The 22,833-nt window shown below is 45.1% G+C and overlaps 1 protein-coding gene across 1 annotated transcript in view; it reads right to left on the reverse strand.

Annotated features, from left to right (window-relative positions):
- Positions 1–5,637: 5,637 nt before the first annotated feature.
- The window catches only part of LOC134934701 (estradiol 17 beta-dehydrogenase 5-like), a 63,363-nt gene continuing 46,167 nt past the window's right edge, over positions 5,638–22,833 (reverse strand). The window contains exons 5-10 of the mRNA XM_063930072.1: positions 21,914–21,991; positions 19,029–19,151; positions 17,643–17,752; positions 15,947–16,112; positions 8,811–8,893; positions 5,638–6,042 (exon numbers count right to left, since the gene is read on the reverse strand). Of these exons, the coding sequence (XP_063786142.1) occupies positions 6,000–6,042; positions 8,811–8,893; positions 15,947–16,112; positions 17,643–17,752; positions 19,029–19,151; positions 21,914–21,991 (603 nt within the window). The 3' untranslated portion in view covers positions 5,638–5,999. The remainder of the gene's footprint in view (positions 6,043–8,810; positions 8,894–15,946; positions 16,113–17,642; positions 17,753–19,028; positions 19,152–21,913; positions 21,992–22,833) is intronic.

Genomic DNA, 22,833 nt, shown 5'->3' on the forward strand with positions numbered 1-22,833 from the left:
GGGTTCTGGTTGCACAGTGTATTGTGTTATGTACTGCATGTATGCAGGCCCGGCGACAGGGGGGGTCAAAGGGGACTCCAGTCCCGGGCCCCATCGATGTGAGGGGCCCCAAGGTCCAGCGGCGGCAGCATGTCAGAGTTAAATAATTATATAAATCGCAGCATCGCACAAGCTGCGGGCCGCCTGCTGTGTATTTAAAGGAAATCAGTAACTCCCTTTTTTTCCCCTAGCGCGCCTCCCTGGCCCTGTTGTCACCCCTCAGTGCCCCCAGCCCAGCCCCAGGTCATCTGTCACTCAGCCAGTGTCCCTGTGCAGTGCAATGATCTTGCACTAGTCACACAGGACACTGCGTCTGGACCGTCCCTCCTCTCTGAGGGGCAGATGTATTAAGCCTGGTGAAGTGATAAAGTGGAAGGTGATAACGCACCAGGCAATCAGCTCCTAACTGTCATTTTGCAAACCCAGCCTGTAACATGGAAGTTAGGAGCTGATTGGCTGGTGCGTTATCACCTTCCACTGTATCACTTCACCAGGCTTAATAAATCTGCCCCTGAGTCCTTCCCGCCCACCCTGTCTCTGCTGTGAGGAGCGTGAGCGGCAAAGCAGGAGCGGGAATGCAGGAGCGGGAATGCAGGAGTGCTGTCAGCTTGTTGCTGCATGGACGTCACTGACACTCGGAGCCTGGATGATTAGCAGCGCCGGCGGCTGTGTGTTGCTAGTAAGTCAAGTGTGTGCAGTGCCGGCGTGCTCGGCTCTCCAGCAGGATGATGTAATGCTCTGGAATACACCTTATTTGCACTAAAAAAAATCCATGCAGTGCCATCTGGTTCTTATGTTGCTAGTGATTGACATGCAAGTCACCCCAGGGAACCCATTTATTCCTGTATCTGTCAAGGAAAGCACCCAGGTTGTTAATGTTGGAAAGTAAGTGCCATATATATACATATAGATAGATATAGTGTGTCATATATGTTAATATAACACAGTGTGTGTGTGTGTGTGTGTGTGTGTGTGTGTGTGTGTGTGTGTGTGTGTGTGTATATATGTGTATATATATATATATATATATACATACACACACTTTTTTTTAAAGACAGCCTCTGGTTTAAGAGTGGGTGACCATGGGGGGTTAAGGGGGCCCCAGAAATATCAGTGTACCGGGCCCCAAATTTTCTGTTGCCGGCCCTGCATGTATGTGTGTGCAGTCTATGTCTGTGAATCTTTTCATATACTGTGTATATATATATATATATATATATATATATGATATATATTGGTATGTTCCTACTTGGTAGGAGAAAAAGCACTCTCCATATAGTCCAAAAAGGTTGCTTGTGCACGCCAGGCTGACACGGATGTAAATGATGCTATTTTAAGCCTTGATAATGATTCTTCAATAGAATCGAAACGTTGGCAAGAATAGATGAAGTGGATTTCAAGCATGCAATATTGAATAAAAATTGACCTTTTTGGACTATTTGGAGAGTGCCTTTTCTCCTACCAAGTAGGAACGTACCACTATATTAGGGAAGCCCTCCGTGGACTTCTCTAAAGGTTAACACTAGTGATGAGCGGGTTCGGTTCCTCGGAAACCGAACCCCCCCGAACTTTACCCATTTTACACGGGTCCGAGGCATACTCGGATTCTCCCGTATGGCTCGGTTCACCCGAGCGCGCCCGAACGTCATCATCCCGCTGTCGGATGCTTGCGAGATTCGGATTCTATATAATCAGCCGCGCGTCACCGCCATTTTCACTCGTGCATTGGAAATGTTAGGGAGAGGACGTGGCTGGCGTCCTCTCCGTTTATTAATGTTGATGCAAAATAATATTTGTGCTTATTGCTTAATTGTGGGGACTGGGGAGCAGCTGTATTATATAGCAGGAGTACAGTGCAGAGTTTTGCTGACCAGTGACCACCGAAAACGTTGTCTGCCTGAAAAACACTCCATATCTGTGCTCAGTGTGCTGCATATATCTGTGCTCACACTGCTTTATTGTGGGGACTGGGGACCACCAGTATATTATATAGGAAAAGTACAGTGCAGAGTTTTGCTGACAGTGACCACCAGTATACGTTGTCTGCCTGAAAAACAATCCATATCTGTGCTCAGTGTGCTGCATATATCTGCGCTCACACTGCTTTATTGTGGGGACTGGGGACCAGCAGTATTATATAGGAGGAGTACAGTGCAGAGTATTGCTGACAGTCACCACCAGTATATATAGCAGTACGGTACGGAAGGCCACTGCTCTACCTACCTCTGTGTTGTCAAGTATACTATCCATCTAGATTCTATACCTGTGGTGCATTTTAGTTTTGGTTAGCTTAGTCACACAGCTACCTCATTGCGCCTCTTTTTTTCTTTGCATCATGTGCTGTTTGGGGACTATTTTTTTGAAGTGCCATCCTGTCTGACACTGCAGTGCCACTCCTAGATGGGCCAGGTGTTTGTGTCGGCCACTTGTGTCGCTTAGCTTAGAATGGAGTATATAAATTGACTTGCAGATCATATGTGTGTGAGACTTACTTCAGCTGACACGTCTATTAAGAGGTTGATTGATTAGAAGTCTTTTAAGGTTATTATTAAATTCTTTGGTAATCGCAAATTTCTAAAGGTATAATTTGAGCTTGTTTTTATATATGATTGTGAAATGTCAATGATATATAAGTCATATGAAATGTTCATTTTTAAGTGAAATTATGTTTTAATTGATTAATTGAGAACAACACCCAGAATGGGTATATAAAGGGATCCAGTTGTTGATTAACCACACCCCCTGACGAAGTACCTGACGTACGAAACGCGTTGGGCGTGGCTGAGTGACGTAGACGCTGTGACGTCATCCCTCGGATTCAGAGCCGGAGGCGAGACAAGCCGTGGTTCCGGAGACGTTATCGGCTAAGCTGCGGTGGAAACACCTTGCTGTTGAATTTTAACTTTGATGTATGTAATCAAATGCTACTAGTAAAAGTTGTTACTTTCTATATAATCAAGAGTGCGCTCTCCATTTTTTTGACAATCTCCGATATAATAGCCCTTTTCTGTGACTTTGTGACTCATTTGCTAACGCTGGGCGGAGTCACAACACTGGGCGGAGTTAGTCAAATGAGTCACAGATCTGGGCAAATCTACAGGAGACTAGGAGCAGAAGCAGATAGTATGGGCATGGCACAGGCAGGGGTGCATACCTCCCAGCTTTCTGCAGGAGGTTTCTTCAGGCAGGAGGGACACACACACACACACACACACACTCTCTGCGAAAAGGGGGCGTGGCTTCACGGGAGGGCCCCCGTTTTCGTCAGTGAGGGGGCATGCCCAGCGCTCTGTGAGCTGCTGGCATGCCCCCAGGGGCTGATTATGAATCCGGGGGGCCCAGGGCACTTGTGACAGGGGAGCCCTATATCATTGCTGTGCCTGCTGTGTGCTTGGGGCGTGGCCAAATCTCGGGACGCGAGGCCACGCCCCCTTATGCAAATTCCAGGATTTATTTATTTTTTATGGAATTTTGGCCCCTCAGCTAGGGGTAAATCCAGAGGAGGTGGTCGCTCCCCCCTACACACCCGCACAGGCAGAAGAAAGCAGGGAGACTGCTGCCTCCCTGCAACACCACAGACCTGCCAACACGCAGCAGCGTGTGCTGACTGTAGCACAATGCTGCCGCTGTTGCTGGCAGGACGGGGGGAGCTTCTGAGCTGGGACAGAGCTACTCCAGCCGGGGGGGCCCCTAAAACTGTGGGGTTAACAGTACGTACCCCCTGCCCCCCCCCCCCTCTTAATCTGGCTCTGCTGCTGGAACCCCCATTAATCCGTACTCCCTGATGCCCCCTCTCCCTCTGTCCCCACTATTCACTGCTGCAGGAGCTTTCCAACTGCCCCCCCCCCATCTCCCCCACCACCGCGGGACACTGCAACCTGCGGGTGGGACAGCGAGACAGACCCCCAAAAATGGGACTGTCCCACAAAAATCGGGACATTTGGGGGGTATGGGGGTGTGTGAGGGGGTATGACGTACAGACAGACGGGCACCGGCTCACTGTGTGCTTGACCCCCCACATCAGCATACTCATTAGGGTCTCTCTGGCGCGGAGGAGCATCACTTTCTGGTACACTCCACACTTCTTAGCTGCAGTTTTGTGGGGCACCTGCCGCTGTGCAGGTTCCATACTGCCTCTGTTATCTCCAGCCCCAGCAACCCCACCGCTAGCTGCAGCGCTGCCACCCGCAGTGAGGTGCACCCAGCTCTTTCACACACTTTAGCCGGCGGGTAGCGCTGCAGAAGTCCGAGCTGCTTGCAGGCTCCGACCCACTCCTCCCTCCAGCCACAGCGTCTCCTGGCAGCTCACCAGTCACTCCCAGTCTCCCCTTACCACAGTGCCCAGCAGCCGCGAGGTCCGCGCCACATGCATGCTATGACCCCCTCCTCCCTCCAGCCGCAGCATCTCCTGGGGGCTAACCAGTCACTCCCAGTCTCCTCTTACCACAGTGCCCGGCAGCTGCGCGAGGTCTGCGGTGTGTGACTGAGGAGGGGGGGAGGGATGCGGACGGGCAGAGGAAGCAGGACTCCAGCCTAAGAGAGTCAGCCATGCCAAGTCTCCAGCAGCAGCAGATCCCAACAGATTGGAGTGGAACAGCAGCAGTGACTCCGGTAAGACATATCTGTCTGTCACCACTGTTTTGTCCCTAATACCAATCTCTCCCGTGCCCTGTGTTCTGTCATGTCCCTGTCACCCCTGGCCTTGCCCTGCCACCCTTATCCTGGCCCTTTCACCCTTATACTGGCCCTGTCACCCCTGTCCTGGCCTTGCCGCCCCTACCCTGGCCCTGTCACCCCTATCCTTTTTGGCAGGTACAGTACCCGCAGCGCCTCCAGACCTCTCCCCAATGCACCACACCTCCGCACCTTCCCCTCCACCACATGCGGCACTCCACCCCTCCCCCACACGCTGTGCCTCCAGACCCCCTACACCACCCGCGGCTCCCACTCCTCCGCCCCTTCACCACCCACAGCACCTCCAGGCCTCCTCCACCATCCACCCCCCTTATATGTCTCCCCCCACACCTGCCCCCCTCCACCCGCAGCATCTGCAGACACCCTCCCCCACCAATCGCACCCCCGCACCTGCCCCTTCACCACCTGCAGCACATTTCCCATCCGCCGCCCCACCCCCACTTCCGCCGCCCCTCCACCTGCAGCATCTACAGACACCATCCGCAGTCCCCCCAGCACCCGCTACATTCTGTACATCGTGCCCTGCAGGTGCTGTTCACGGCGTCGCAAGGGGCTGCGCCTCCTTCACCATCGCACGCCCTTTCATTATGCAATATTTAACCACTAACAAAGGAATGCAGGTAATACTACATATAATACAAATATTGAACCCCAGAAAGGCATGCAAGGGTTAAGGGGGCGTAGCCCCTTGCGACGGTGTGAAGAGCGCCCGTAGGGCGCGATGAAGCACCTAGTATATATATATATATTTAGATAGAAATCCCCCACAGCAAATCCTACGTTTGCCCCTGATGCAACACAGCGATATGTATCACCTGCTGAGATTATCAAAACATGTTGGCGATTCCGCCTAGCGCCAGCAAATCTTTTGGACAATCTTTTGAAACAAGAAACTTAGAAAAATACATTTTGTGACACTCTTTAATGAACAGTATAAGAGCAGACAACACAAAAGCAGTTGTCCCCATGTTCTCCCCAAATCTGGATGTGAAATAAAGGTTGGCATTTCTTGCGTCTGCCTATATGTTAGAACCGATGAGGTATTTTTTTTTACAATCTCATCCCTTTTATCATATGGTCACCCCCAGATTTTCCCAAAGAACTGTATTGTGTGATCTTTTTTACTATGAACTATAATGCTTTGTGGCTGTTTATTATACTATATTTACTAGCTCAGAATACTGGACAGTAATTCTCACATCTATTGGTCCTCCCAGATAAAGTCCCTTAGTTGTCACATCTCTTCAGGCCTTGGCTTCATACCTTTAATATTCATCATGAAATGGGTACTTGGGATGGTCCTTTACTCTGTGGAACATACAACATAGGGAGATTAGTATCCAAAGGCACAGAGACCGGGATCTTCTCTGCAGTCCCGTCTAAGGCTACATTTGGGGGGGGCTATGGCTAACCACCCCCCAAAGGCCTAACCCTAACCTCCCATATGCCTAATCATAATCATTGGTCGTATTATATACTCTGTATCAGCTCCTTAGCACCCATTCTATTGAGCATTAGTACCAGGGTTGTCTTAAAAGAGGAGAGGCTGTGTGTGTAACTTCCTTGCAGCCCCTCACCCTCTCATGGGGGCATCTGCCAATTAGACACTGCACAAAAGTCCACTGTGCAAGTCTCCAGGAACATGGCTTCCGTGCCATGTTCCCAGTGATTTATCTACTCTGCATGTGCAGATCTTAGGGAAGATGGCGTATGTGCCATTTTCTCAGCGGTTTGCGGCACTGGGAAAGGAAAATATAATGCATGATTGTACCCATTATGGATACGCCTGTGATTAAAATGCATCCAGAGGACTCAAATCAATCCTTGTCTGTCACCCAATTTTAAACCTTGTGACCTTCATCAACATAGATTTTGTATTTTACAGTGGGTCAAACCAATATTATTATTATTGTGTATATATATATATATATATATATATATATATATATATATATATATAGCTCCACAAGGGTACTGCAGTGCCTAACAGAATATATAAACAACTGAGCAAAACAAGAATACAGCGACTTACAGTACAAGACAATACAGAACAGGTACATGATATATAAACATTGCTGCATTAGGGGACAGGACACTGAAATAATAGTTAGGGTGGCAGAAACAGAGGGTTAGGTGCCATTGTAGGGCGTATGGAGTAGAAAATAGTCTAATAGAGGGAAGAGGGCCCTGCTCATGAGAGCTTACATTCTAAAGGGGAGGGGCAGACATACAGGGGTGACACAGATGAGGTAGAAGTGAGCATGTGACAGAGGGCTAGGATGAGCGTTGGCTGTGTTTGGTGAAGAAGTAGGTATTGAGAACCCGTTTAAAGTTTTGTAGAGAGGTGGAGAGTCTGATAGGGAAAGAGATAGAGTTCCAGAGGTAGGGAGCACCCCAACCAAAATCTTGGAAGCAGGAATGAGAGGATGTAATCAGTAGACAGGAGGCATGATTTTATGGAGTGAAGAGGGCGGGTGGGAGTGTAAAAGGAGAGTAGGTCAGATATGTAAATGGAAGAGGAGTGGGTGAGGGTTTTGTAAGTTAGTGTAAGAAGCTTGAATTGTATTTGGAAGGGGAACCAGTGTAGGGCTTGTAGGAGAGGGGAGGTGGACGTAGTGCGTTTGGTGAGGAAGATGAGCCGGGCTGCAGCGTTGTGGAAAGATTGGAGTGGAGAGAGGCATTTGTTAAGGAGGCCAGAAAGGAGGAGATTACTGTACAGTAGGCCAATCTGGAGATGGCTAGTGAGTGGCATCCATGGTGAGAAAGGGTCTGATCCTGGAAATATTTTTGTTTTGATATAGAAATGGCAGTTTAGGTGCTGAATGTGTGGTTTGAAGGAGAGGGAGAAGTCAAGGATAACTTCAAGACAGTGCACTTGGGGGCTAGAAGAGATAGTAGTGCCATCAATAGATAATGAGATTGTGGGAGGTGAGGTTGTGCGGGAGGGAGGGAAGATGATCAGCTCAGTCTTAGACATGTTAAGCTTAAGAAAGCGCTGGGACATCCAGGAGGAGATAGCAGAGAGACAGTTGGAAATATGAGTGAGGAGAGAGGGAGAGGTCCGGGGAGGAGAGGTAGATGTGAGTATCGTCAGCATAAAGGTGATATTTGAAGTCAAAAGAGCGAATTACCTCACCTAAAGAGTATGTACAGAGAAAGAGAAAAGTAGAGGCCCAAGAACAGAGCGGTGGAGAACACTGTTAAAGGAAGTGGGGGGGCAGGTGGAGTTATGAGAGAAGGAATGGTCAGAGATGTCGGAGGACAGCCAGGAGAGGGCAGTATCATGCAGACCAATGGAGTGAAGGATTTGCAGAAGGAGAGGGTGGTCCACACAGTGTCAAAAGCAGCAGAGAGGTCAAGAAGAGAGTAGTGGCCCTTAGCAGCATGGAGGTAATTGCAGACTTTAGTGAGTCTATCCATGACAACACAGTTCACTATATAAAGCAGGCATCACTGAGGCATCACTGAAATGATCCTTTCATTACATAGCAACTCCCATGCCTATACAGTATGGACTGTCCCAGAGCCGGCCCTAACCAATATGATGTCCTAGGCAAGATTTTGGCAGGTGCCCCCTAGCACCACCGCTAGTTCTGCAGGACATGCCTGGCATGAGTAAGCTGGCAGCTCTGCTAACGTCGGGTGCCTTTTGTTTATGAAAATGCATCTTATTTGCATTACTATGTGGCTAGGATGCACATGCAGCTTCTGCTGATTAAAATGATATGCAGCATGCCTATATTCTGTGTGCAACTGCAGCTGTATCTGCATACGAAATGCTACATTACTTACAGTGGTTTCCAGGAATACACTGCAACGTAGCATTTCGTATGCAGATACAACCGCAGTCACACATAGAATATAGGCATGCCGCATATCATTTTAATCAGCAGAAGCTGCTGGTGCCCCTAAGCATACCAAATGCCCTAGGCAGTTGCCTAGTTTGCCTATGCCTAAGGCTGGCTCTGGACTGTCCATGCAAACATTAATCTCTGTCTGCCAAGACCTTGAATCCTTGTGGTGCAATGAACGGCCAACTGTACAGTTACAAACAATTCAGATAGCACAATACTTACTTGTCAGTAACTATATAGCGCATATTCCTGTCTAGCGCATCCAAAGTCTTCATTATTTTGTTGCTTAACTGGAAGTCATAGACCTGAAATGTGCAAGATGTAAAGACTGTAAAATGACTGAGACACGCCTGTCTGTGAGGCGAAAATAAGTGTATATGTTGTAGAGAATTGGGATTAATGCCCTCATATAACAGAAGTCCTGGTTACACATAGGGGCAGATATAATGAGTGCGACGGTAACTGCGTTTGCATGGAGTTATCGTGAGAGGAATTCTTGTATGGTACTTTCTTACACTTTTATGGGACATGAGCAGAGGCGGATTGGCCATAGGGTTTACAGGGAAGATTCCCGGTGGGCCGATGCACCCGTGGGGCCTGTTTTGTTTGAGGACATGTCATTTTTATAGACATAATGAATAAGATGCAAAATAATTTGCATATATGAAAATGACTTTGCCACTTATCCTGTGATTGCAGATGTTCTAGTGTATGCTCTGTCTGCCTGCTTGGCTGACATATTAGATTGAGTGAATAGTGATTGGGATACGGTTGGTGTAATAAGCAAGAAAATATATCTTTCTAAAGAATGATATAGTTTCCTAAATTCTGAAGGTGTATCATATAATGTGCTCATAATATTTAATTTTATTTATTTTTAACTTACCCCTTGATGCTGGACATCCCCACTATCTGGAAAGTCTTGGGGGGAGGGTGCTGCTGCCATGGCTCATGGCTAGACCTTACACCTCTGGTGCTGCTCATGTGGGGCCACTAGTACAAATTTTTCCAGGGCCACTTTTTGTTCCCAATCCGTCCCTGGACATGAGCAAAACCAAGTTATTTGATCTTTTTGATAATGACCCTGACACCAAACCATATTTGACCGAGTACACAGGGCACTCCGGCCTCAAGGTCTCCATGCTGAACAGCCCCGAGATGATATATGTACGCTGCATTATTATACTATTAGGGATGATATACTGCGGAAAGCTACATGGAGGTCATCAAGTTCAATGGGCAACGGCTTCAAATCTTCCCAGATCTTTTCTGAAACACTGTGCAGCGGAGGTGGATCATTCGACCATTCACAGATGAACTATATAACCACGGGGTAGAGGAAAGGGTATAGGGTGCGCTTAAAAATAGCAGCAAGTCTGTCAATATTCCATCTTGGAGGGGACTCTCAACCTCCACCACATAGAGAAATTTTAAAACAGAAGTGACAGAAACAGACAAGAATGCGCTAAGAGGGTGTGATGAAATAAGAATAAAACTGGATACGTGCACCACTTTTTTCTCCTCCACATTTTGCATATGTGGATATAATCCTCATGTACATGTAAGGAAATTAAAGAGAAAAATATGCCTTATGGTGAAGTACTGGATTTTGTGGCAATTACAGAGTCATGGTGCAATGAAAATCATGACTGGGACATAGCTATACCAGGATACAATTTTTTTAGGAAGGATAGAATAGGCAGAATAGGAGGAGGGATAGTAATGTATGTGAAAAAAAAGCATAAATGCTACTTTAATAGAAAATATTGAAGACAAAACTGAGGCCCTTTGGGTCACCATAAAATCCGGGAAGAAAGATGTTATTCGCATAGGGGTGATCTATAGACCACCAGGCCAGGGGCAGGATTTGGACAGGAACCTATTGTTGGACATCACTAAAATGGCTTTAAAGGGAGAAGTCATAATCATGGGAGACTTTAATTTACTCTATGTAAATTGGGAGGGGTCTTTTGCAAGTTCAGCTACAAGTGGCAAATTTCTACATTCCTTAAGGGGAGCATCTCTCAAGCAATTGGTGACGGAGCCCACTCGCAAAGATTCAATATTAGATTTAATTCTTACAAATGGTGATTTCCGACATATATGTGGGTGAGCACCTGGGATCCAGTGATCATCAAGCAGTATGGTTTAGTATAAAGACAGGATCCAACTCCTGTCACACAAAAACAAAGGTGTTGGATTTTTAGAAATGCTGACTTTGCAAAAATGGGGAGATGTTTAAGTGATTCATTGGCGGACTGGTGGAACTTGGAAAGGTGGGAAAAACTGAAAAGTGCAATACTAAGTGCAACTGATCTTTGTATCAAAAGGGTTAGGAAAAGCACCAAGAAAAGGAAGCCAGTGTGGTTCACAAAAGAAGTATCAACTAGTGTTAAAGCAAAAAAGATGGCTGTTAGGAAATACAAACAGACTCAAAATAATAATGACAAAGAGGTGTATCTTGACAGACGGAAGGATGCTAAGAAAGTGATCAGACGTGCAAAGGCAAAAGCTGAGTAGAAAATGGCCCAGTCAGTAGATAAAGGGGGCAAAACTTTTTTTAAGTATATAAGTGAAAGGAGAAAATCAAATGGAGGAATAATAAGACTTAAGACAGAGAGTGAGCATTTGGTGGAGGGTGACAAGGCAATAGCAGAACCTGCTGTTGCCAATCAGATCCTAACCAACCTTGCACATATCACTGGTTTATCACTTCCTTATGCTTTTCCCAGGTTAATACATCTGCCTCAATGTGTCCAGTTCTAGAGACCATATCTCCAAAAGGATATAAATACATTAGAGAGTGTACAAAGAAGGGCAACTAAAATGGTGCATGGCCTACATCACAAAATGTACCCGGAAAGGCTAAAAGATCTTAACATGTATAGTTTGGAGGAGAGAAGGGAAAGGGGGGACATGATAGAAACTTCCAAATATATCAATGGTCTTAACAAAGTTCAGGAGGGAAACATTCTTCAAAGGAAGAGAAATATTAGAACTCGAGAACATACACTGAGACTGGAGTGGGGAGGTTCAGGGGAAATTTAAGGAAACATTACTTCACAGAAAGGGTAGTGGATAAGTGGAATAGTCTCTCATCAGAGGTGGTAGAGGCTAAGACTGTAGGGCAATTTAAACATGTTTGGGATAGGCATATGAATATCCTTACAAAGAAGTAAGGTTCAAAAAGGGTTGAGATTGCCTAAAGGATAAAAAAAAAGGGGCAGACTAGATGGGCCAAGTGGTTCTTATCTGCCGTCAAATTCTATGTTTCTATGTAAGGACATAACATTTTGCTAGGGCTTCCTTTTAAGCACCCTGGTTACTTATGAGAGTTGGCTGCATATCCTTTAACAATTTGAGGACTTGTCCCCATTTTGTGAGGCACTTGGTCCTCAGACACCTTCCGTCTCCAAGTGGTTATGACCCTTGACTCCCTCTGAGATGCCCAGATCTCGGCATGAACCCTGGCCTTAAGTCTGCAGGATTGGTGTGGCCTGTCCTATGGCGACTTATATTGCCACCTCAGTTGTACCGTGAATGCAGCTCTCCGCTTAAATCACGCCGGCCCTGCTACATCCCTTAAGCCACATTGTTTGCCGATCGCGGACTAGTTCATCCACTTTCATACTTAAACACTTTAGTGTCCCCTGGTCAAATTTTAAGGCCTGATACACTTCAACCTGATTTACTATGCCTTAATTTAGTTATAGTGTTTCTTCTTTCCTACCACAGGCTTTTTCAACCAGTGTGCCAAGGAACACTAGTGTGTCGCGACCAGTTGCTAGGTGTGCCGCGGAGCCGGAGCCGCTTCCTGCACCTTCAGAGTGAACTGTTGGCCCAGGCTCTTTTTACAGGATCAGTCATGCTCCGGCCGTGACCTATGCCTTGAAGACGCGGCGGTGTGATATCAAAAGGTCACGCCCACCGCATCTCACCGGGTGTGGTTCATCAAATCGACAGTATCTAGGTCGACAATGTTTGAGTCGATCACTATAGGTCGACAGTCACTAGGTCGACATGGATGGAAGGTCGACAGGGTTTCTAGGTCGACATGTGCTAGGTCGACAGGTCTAAAGGTCGACATGAGGATTTATTTATTTTTGTGTCGTTTTCTTCGTAGAGTGACCGGGATCCCAAATTAGTGCACCGCGTTCGCTCGCAATGCTTCGGGCATGGTGCCTTCGCTCCGCTACCGCTTCACTCGGCATAGATTACCATTCCAATCGTAGTCCACGTGGATCGTTAAGTATAAAAAAAGAAAAAAAAGAAAAAAAAATTGAAAAACTCATGTTGACCTTTAGACCTGTCGACCTAGCACATGTCGACCTAGAAACCCTGTCGACCTTCCATCCATGTCGACCTAGTGACTGTCGACCTATAGTGGTCGACCTAAATATTGTCGACCTAGATACTGTTGATCTTCAGACCGGATCCCATCTCACCACCCAGCCAGCCCACCCGCCTGCATACACATCTTCCAGTTCCCGCCTGCATACACAACTTTCCCTGCCCACCCACATCCACACCTGCCCGACCACCCGCTGCCAAGTATTCGCAGCACTCCACTATGAACAACCCCCGCCACTGAGGGACAGGGAGGAGGACAGCTGACCGGTAGGGGCTAATATTTGTTATTTTATTTCTCCTGTAGGATTTATGTGGGGAGAATAAGGATTTATGGGGGGGGACAATGTGAATAATTCATGTGGGGAGCAATATGATTTATGTGGGGAGCAATGTGATTGTTTTTTTCTGTGTAGGCCAATGTATGTTTGGATTTTTTTTTTACTGTGAGGGCCAGTGTGTGGGTTTTTTTTCTGTGGGGAACTCATGGTGTGCCTTGGGAATTTTAAAATATTGTCGGTGTGTCGCGAGTAAAAAAAGGTTGAAAATCACTGAGATACCGTGATTGCAAGGTCAGTCATATTACAGTTTGCCCTGTTTCTCGTTTGTTGGCCTTCGATTGGCTGTTACCTTCACTTATTCCGCTGAGCCTTCAGATCACTGTTGCACCATGGCTCCCCCTGCTGCCACTGTTAATAGGTTTGTCCCTGGACCCTGTGGCGGTCTCCACGTCTTCTCATGCAGAATTATTTCTATATTGTTTGTTGAATTTTCTCTGTTTCTTTGCTATGCTCCCCCCCCCCCTTCTCCTGTTTTATTTCCATTTACTCTCTCTCACTTTTCCCTCTCTCACTCTCTCTTCCTTCCTATCCCTTTGTTCTGGATCTTGAAACTGTTGCTGCCTATATGGAGTGAGGAGCTATGGACCAGTGATGTCATCCCCTTCCCCTGTGATAGCTAAGGTGCAATTTGTTGCAATTTTTTTTAAATGTCCCAGAGAAGATGTCCAGTCTGCTAAACACATTACATATAGAAAGGGTTGATGTTGCTTTCATTCAAGAGACACACTTTAAGAGGAGAGTTGCCCTGTCCTTGCAGAACAGCCCCTACCCCCAGTCATTCTCTAATGATTTCACTGGAGCTACAGTAAGAATAGGGGAACGGCTACTCTTTACTCTTGATACCTCCAGGCCTCTGATTTCTTAACATATATATATGATGGGAGAGCCTCTTAGTTAAGGCCACTATTGCTAAGAAGAGAATTTAATTTGTTAACTTTTATATGCCTATTTTCTTTTTATGCACAGGCCCCTGGAGCATGTGGAAGGCCAATTGGAAGGCATCTTACTATTGAGAGAGGATCTTATCTGGGCCTTAGATCCAATGATGGACACTTCCTCAGAGACACCTGTCTTGTCCCTTAAGGATGCCATGAAAGTGAGAAGGCTTCTCCATGATTTTTAATTAGTAGATCCCTGGAGGCTTTCGCAAGGATAGATTCTTACGCAAGGATAAACTATTTCTTCATCATTCTGAAATCCCTTGATTTGCTACGTTAGTCCACTATTGGCCAGATTACTGACTTGGATTACGCACCCAGCTCGTTGCAGCTTGCTATGCCAATCCCTGCTTCCTGGCCCTGGCACTAGAAATGTAATGACCAATCATTGTCAGCCTCTTACTGTAAATGCCAGTTGGAGGAGGCTTTTACATTTCCTTCAATAACACTGTTAATACTTCCAGAATTACCCCATGGGAAGCGCACCAATGTATCCTCTGCCCCTCAGTCTGGTGGTTCACGTGTCCTGCTTTTTTTTTTAACCCCTCAGATGCCTATTTTGGAACGAAGAGGACCAATCTACACTGGAATAGGTGAGTATGGATTTTTTTTTTTTTTACAGGTTACTGTGGATTTCTACTGGACAAGTGGATGTGAATGGCTAAAGGCAATGTAGGTAAGTACTGTATGTGTACTATGTGAGAGTGAGTGTGCAAGTGTTTAATAAACTTTTACTTTCATGGTGTGTGTGTGTGTGTGTGTGTGTGTGTGTGTGTGTGTGTGTGTGTGTGTACTGTCTTCATTTCAATATTTCTTTTACAGTAGAACTACAGGCCCTTTAATGCTCCACATGCTAGTACTTGTCCACTTACCAGCATGCAAGGAGGCTTGCTGGGACCTGTAGTTCAAGGACATGCAGTGAGCTAAATAGCTCAGGAGGCACCGACTAGCACCAGAGCCAGATATACATGCAATATATGAGCCAAAACATACACCTGGGCATTATACACATGTGCAGCAGTATAAACTCCTGGAAATTTGGTGAGTTTTGATCAGAGATGTGCGGAAAAGACTTTCATAGACTTTTTACTCCAGAGTTTTGGCAATAAAAATCATTAGAATAATGCAAAGAAGATATTTCAAACATATTTTTTGTATTTTTCATATACTTTACGCAGTCAAAACTCTGGTGCAAACGTTAGTATGACAGGAAAGGCTCTGCCTCACCTGCCTCACCCCACCGCACGTCACTGCTGTAGTTATACTGCTATCAACACGGCACTCACCGCCCAGGGATGCAGGGGATTGCCCTGGAGCTTTTCCCAGTATTTTTGGAACTAGGACCAGTCCAAGAGCACAGTGCTGGTTGTTAAAATACAGGTGGTTCCTACCCAATTATTCCTCCTGTATTTTTTCAACCAGGACTGGCTCGAAGAGCCTGGGACTGGTTATGCTTTTTTATTTTTAACTATTTGGATTTTTGTCCATATCTCGCTGAGTTTTGCATGCTTCTGTCAAACTCGCCAGCCAAAAGTTAGTCAGTTTTTTTTTAAAGAAGGGGGTGTTTCCCCTTTTCTGATATTGCCGAGGCCAGTGTCTACGTATTCCAAGGAACAGAGGAATTCTGGCAGTCAGTCTGTGTAAGATCAGGCTTTCTCAGATAGGTATCTTTTGTCCTCAGATGTCTCCTGTTGCGTTCACCACTGAATCAGGCCCTACGGTATGTACTCACTTGAAGGTTCTGCTTAATCCTAGCTGGGTCAAAGCTCTTTGCCAGGACGACAATTTCCCTCTGCAGCATGTATCTTATTGCCACCTGAGCGGGGGTCCTGCCGCACTTCTCCGCTATATTGACTAGTACCGGATCTTCCAATAGCACAGGGGCACTTTGATCAATCCTACAATATAATAATATTGTATGTTGTAATATTATGAACATATTGACTGCTGCAGTCTGCTGGAATTTACTTCCCCTACAAGGTTCCATTTGGGAATATTAATATTCAAAACTCAAGCACACGGGTTCCATGGAACATAGAAACATGGCCCATCTAGTCTGCCCCTTTTTTTATCCTTTAGGTAATCTCAACCCTTTTTAAACCTTAATTCTTTGTAAGGATGTTCATATGCGTATCCCAAGCATGATCAGCGGCTGGAGAAAACCATCATTTATACAGTATATACAGTATCTGTAATCAGTTTCAGTAAGTGTTCCCCAATCTGGCATTGTGTGCCTTCTCAATGGCAAGCCAGACCTGTTGCAAAGAATATACATTTAACATGACAGAGGATGAAAACCTAGTGCTTATCTGGTCATTATATGCATATCTAGAAGCACTTGGGGGCCTATTTAACAAATAATGCATTTCGCCCTTGCAAAGTGTTGTTTGCTATTGCTGCATACTGCAGTGATAGTAAATGATTTTTATTTGTTATAGTGAGCCAGATGCGTCATCAATTGGAAAGTGATAAAATGGAGAGTGAAAAACTACCAGCCAATCAGCTCCTAACTGTCTAACTGGTTCCTGTATATCTATTGTGCTTTCCAATCCAGTGTATTATAGTTTCAGTTCAGTGCCTGCTGTTACTACAAGTTGTCTCACTTTCTTAGGTTACATAGCCTACCATTGACTATATTAATTTCATGCATCACCCTGATAGCCTGTAAAGAAGTCCAATATATGGGACCCTGCTGACTCCTGTCATTAAAAGACCCACCAGCCAATCACAGGTCACCTCCGTAGGTGCTGCCCTATTATTAGCTGTTAGTGGCAGCCTGTCACTCAAACCCACTACATTAGACTTCAATGGTAGTAAAAAAAAAAAAACCACACCATTGAAGTCTATTGTGGAAACGGCTACATTGTATCCTATGATGTTAACTACAAGGCTAACCTCTATTAACCTTGTGGTTTTCATCACCAACCACATGTGTCACACATCACAACTTTTTTATCGCCCTTGAAATTAGGGAAGGTGTCTCCCCCGAAATATATGCAAACTATATAGTATTCATACATTGATGCACTACTTTGTTATCAGTAGAGGGCAGTATTGCTCCATTTATGGTTATGACTAAATAATAACATAAAATCCATTTATTTACTTAAGCTATAGCTCAAGGATGCACCTGGCTAGTGTAATATTAGGAGAACTTCATCATTCTGCTAATTCAGCCATCCTTACTTATAACCCATAAGAACATGTCAGTCTGAGCAAAACCCATGTAACTTCTATACAACAGAATAATTTCCAACAACAAAGATAATATGTAAATGTTACACAGTTTTATACAGACTATTAATGTGGGACAAAATACATATATTTTAACATTAACCCTACTGGTTACAGTGATGTCCTATTTTTTTAAATCATGCTCCAATTGTGTAATAATAATAATAATAATGTAACTTCAGGCTTCTTCTTACCATTTCTCATCCCTGCTGGACCCCAGCACGCAGAACGCCACCAGCGCTATGTCATGTGACTTGAGGAACGCCAGCATTTTACTCTGGTTTTTGTAAATGTGACATTCTACCTACAGGGGAAGCGAAGCAGCAGTTTAGAATAGTATATACCTATTCAGTTCTTATATAAATATCTGTGGAGGTTTATGGAATCTTTCTCAAATCCCTGATTATATATATTTATTACATTAGCGCAAGTTGTGCTTGTTTTACATCTGCTTAAGTGAAAATAGTTATTTCTGCATTAAGTGATCACAGGATCGCGGAATCCCGAAGGCCCATAAATGTTTCTCATCTCCCATAGAATTAGATCTTTATAGTCCTGACTTGGCGCAAATTGCACTGTGGTCTGAGTCTCATTACCATAAATACAGCGCTGGCTGTCACAGCTCCGGGAGCAGGGTGGTGTGGGACCTCCATGACTAAATGGGTCACCATATCTCGTATTCCCATTATACTGGAGACACACCCAGTGGCGTAAATTCATCTCAGTTGCCCGGAGGCAAGATAAATATTGGTGCCCCCCTATTTCCTATATCAAGATAAATATATGTGTGTGTGCGTGCGTGCGTGCGTGCGTGCGTATGGAGTGTTCTGAAAAAAATGTATATACTGTATTTATACATTTAATTGTCTTTTATTTTAAATCACACATTTCTTAGCAGTCATACCCAGGATTAGAACCCATGACCTGTTACACTAACAGCAGACACTTTACTGATGGAGCTATTTGCTCCTTTAGAGGAAGCATGAGAATTCTAACTATATGAAGTTACGTGTAATTGTCATAGAAGTATCTTCATGTAGTTAAAATTCTCATATTTTCTATACAGGGGCAAAAAGCTTCATCAGTAAGGTGTCTGCTTCCAGTGTAATAGGTTGTGGTTTCTAATCCTGGGTATGACACTTGTAAAATGTGTATATTCAGTATAATAAAGAGGGTGTGATTTGCAAGGTGCAGGGACCAGTGAGGAAGTCGACGACTGAAAAGACAGTGGCAGCTATCAATTAACGTAATTCACTGGTGTCATAGAATGGGAGGAGAGGTGCCCCCCTTCAGAGCAGGAGCCTGGCGGCAGATGACTCCGTTGCCTCCCAGAGTTCTGCCTCTGGACACACCACTGCCTAATTAATATGACTAAATATGTTCACGGTCAATATTGAGATTGGTCTAGCTAACGTTTTGTACCATACAGAGAGCCCGAGGTCATCAAGAGTGAAAGGAAGAATAGGAAAGATCCCAATACAACCCTTGTAAGGAATCTAATACGTAATAAAAACAGTAGTTACTTGTGCATTAACCTCCACAGAGACGTTACATTGGCAGGGATCAATAATAATCGTTACCTGATTACAGACCGGTTTGTATTTCAGTGTCGGATTATTGAGGATCAGTTCTATTTGGCGTTTATTGAAATTGGAAACTCCGATGGATTTAACCAGCCCGGCGTCCTTACACTCTTCCATAGCCTGAACAAGAGTATTAGGTTATAATTAGTGGTTTTAATTATTAACCTCCATACGGTGTGTGGTATGTACATTTCCTCATTTGTATAATAGTCTTGTGGGTGGTAATGGGGATTGGCATCAAAAAATGCGGGCATTTCGCAACCACTTTTTTTTGGAGAGGGGGGGTTAGCCAGTGCATGCAATCCTGCCCGCAGAGAACATGGCTCCATCTCAGTTACGGGCACAATACTGTGTGAAAGAACTGAAAGAAAAACATCAATGAACTATCGGAACCCGATGTCCATCCACAGGTTTATTAATATTCTAATCACGTAGTTTTCCGATTTCCCACCTGCAGAATACCATAGTTACATTTCAGCTTCCTAACATAAAGGGGAAGTAAGACAGTTTGGGGTTTATTCATGAAGCAGTGAAAAGAGTGGAGAAGTGAGCCAGTGGAGAAGTTGCCTTTGGCAACCAATCAGTGTTGAGGTAACATTTCCAAAATGCATTCTATAAAATTATACGTAGCAGCTGATTGGTTGCCATTGGCAACTTCTCCACTGACTCACTTCTCCACTCTTTTCACTGCTTCATGAATAGACCTCTTAATGCATTTTCTGTCTTCAGTTCTTCCTCCTTTACCCAAATCTGTGACATGAGTCATAGGTGTGACTACTTCCTGTGTCTTGGCCACGCCCAGAACCAAAGTAATAATACATTATGAAGACTTATTGGCTGCTTTAGGAGGTTATGTTTGCAAAATTGGTTTATATTATGTGCTGAGTTGAGGAGTCTATAATTATTTATATGTTAATGCATCTCGTCTCTCCCTCTACATCGAATTGAACACAGTGCTTTTCAAGGCCTTTCAATGTTCCCCAGGTATCTTAGGTATAGGCTAAGGAGTGGACGAGACTGATTATTAAATTCTTCTTTTTTCAAATTCTTCTTAAAAGGTGTCTTCGGATCCCTCTCTGTCGGCCCCAGGGCAGTCGAGAGCCGGGCTGGGCCCAGGTGCTGGACTCTCACTGGGCCCCTCCATCAGACCTGGGCCTTTGTAATTTGTACTGCCCCCCCCCCCCTCTCGACACCACTGGTTGGCCCCTGGTGACCCATGCACCGATTGACAGCCGTGCATGCATATAAGCTGTGCAGGACCCGAAACACAGTTTTTAGAGGTCACTATCACACTGCTGCCAGATCTTCCCCAGGACAGCTCTCTGCTGACAAGAGAATAATGGTAAATTTACACATTGTGAGTTTGGGCGGAAATATTTACCTGCATTAACAATGCGGATTGTAATAAATATTCCCCTTTATGGCAAGGAAAGAGGCATTCTGGTGCAAAGCAGGGCACAAGTGTCCTTGGTCAATGTCCCATGTAAGGTATTAGCAACCTAAAGTACTGGAACGTGACACCATGAAATATAATGGGTGGAATTATTCAATTGTAATCGCACCGGGAGGGGGGGGTGCAAGCCGATTTGTAGAAGTCGGCAACCATCGCGCCCGAACGGAGCTAGAATTGAATAGCTCTGGTTGGGTGCCACCTAGTGGCTGCCGGCGGGATAGGATTTGAATTCCGCCCAATGACTGTCAAAATGCCCAGCGTATGGCTTATCTGTAACCAGGTGACTTGGATTTCTGCTGTGTCAGTAATGTATGTGCTATACAATGTACATTGATATAAGACATCCTGGTCACTTCGGTGACATTCCTCTGTTCTTATGGGACTTATGTTCATACCGGTCAGCTACTCCCTCAACTTCTCCCAGCTCCCTCCTTTGCAATCCTGCAAGAAGCTTGGATCAGCTGGAGACACTATGATGCCAGTTTCAAAGGGATAACTGGGGGAGCTTCACCCCTGATGGAAAGCTGAGCCATTTAGTTGACATGATGAACTGGTCATTGTTGTAAAGTGGGTAGTGGTAGCCTGTTAGACTTGGTGGCACCACATCACCAGGAGGACAGGAGGAGAATATAGTTTTGATAACAGTTTTCTAGTGAGCGACTTTATTTAAACTGTCCAATGGTAACCGTCATTTACTGCCCGTGTCATTGTACCTGAAACGAGGGGAACAGGGAACAGAAGTAAGGACAGAGCAACTTTTGGGGTGTTCAATAAAAGTTCTAGGTGTATAGACTTTCCTGCTTGTGCCCGGACAGTTCCATTGTCCACCAGCAGCGAGATAGAGTATTCTCCATCTAGGTAGCTCCATCGGGAGCTGCCTGTGGACCGGTGACCCTGGTGTGCCCACTGGAATGGGGTGACTGGCAGCCACTCCTTACCACACTGGCAATGGGCTTGTGGCCACGCAGGTAGGATCCGCAAGATCAACCCCGAAAGGGCTCGCCCTTCTCACCCATGTGAAAGGCTGACAAAGTGAGATCCAAAGAATCTATCTCTCACCCTACGAAGACAGTGGACACCCAGCTGTTATTGGCTGCTTGTGAAGACATTCCTGGCACTCCTCGTTACTCATAGGTGGACACTTGTGGGAAGGAGATTTAGGCAATGTGTCACACATTGTTATAGGAGGAATTGACCAGTCACACAATGATTGACTTCTTCTCGGGGGCTCGGGTAATGCCAAGCATCCAATTATTCCAAATCTGCCATGAAAACGCCACTCTCACACTGGGTGCTGGCAAGTATTGTGATGCCAGTCCCTACCTCTACTCAACAAGTGTCATTTCCGGGCTCTCCAAGCCACTTACAGTATGCCTATAACACCCAGCAAGTCACTGGCTTGGTATATACTGTACACATCATACTGTACCCTCCAAGTATCACGGATGTCTGTGTTGTTATAGATGTATTTTCCATTCTCATCCACAGGTAATGGATCATCTCCAGGCTGTGGAGTAACAAGACGATAATCCAATATTAAACCATGATGTTACTATCATAGAGATGCTAGTACAGATGGGTGTGGATCATTGGATCGACTGTGTCTAGGTTGACAATGTTTGGGTCGACCACTATAGGTCGACAGTAACTAGGTCGACAGGGTTTCTAGGTTGACATGTTCTAGGTCGACAGGGCAAAAGGTCGACATGAGTTTTTCAGGGTTTGTTGGTGTTGTTTTTTTCCGTACAGTGACCAGGAACCCCAATTAGTGCACAGGTTACTATTCCCAATCGTAATCCGCATGGATCGTTAAGTATGAAAAAGTTCAAAAAAAGATGTAAAAAATAATAATACCTCATGTCGACCTTTTGACCTGTCGAACTAGAACATGTCGACCTAGAAACCCTGTCGACCTTGAAAACATGTCGACCTAATTACTGTTGACCAATAGTGGTCGACCCAAACATTGTCGACCTAGAGACCGGATCCCGTACAGACTGTATGGGTATTAGAAGACCTTAAAGTGTCCACTTATTACTGTTATAAAGCTCCAGGAAGCTAGTCGCGATGGAAGTCTGATATTCGTATGGAAAGTTGGCAGCTTTATTTATTCATATATATATATATATATATATATATATATATATATATAAATATTCCTACAGGTTGCAGTGTCCTGCTCCCATTTGTACCAATATCTGAGAATTTATACGTTTATTGTATTTACTGCGAGGGTTCTGGTTAGTCTCTGTTCCTCACAATGTGGTGGATTATTCCTCAAAAAGCTAAAATTTTGCTAACGAACATTGAAATGATGACATCATAAGACATAGATTACAAGAAATGACA

This window comes from Pseudophryne corroboree, chromosome 6 (assembly GCF_028390025.1).
Source record: "Pseudophryne corroboree isolate aPseCor3 chromosome 6, aPseCor3.hap2, whole genome shotgun sequence".
NCBI classification, from domain to species: domain Eukaryota; kingdom Metazoa; phylum Chordata; class Amphibia; order Anura; family Myobatrachidae; genus Pseudophryne; species Pseudophryne corroboree.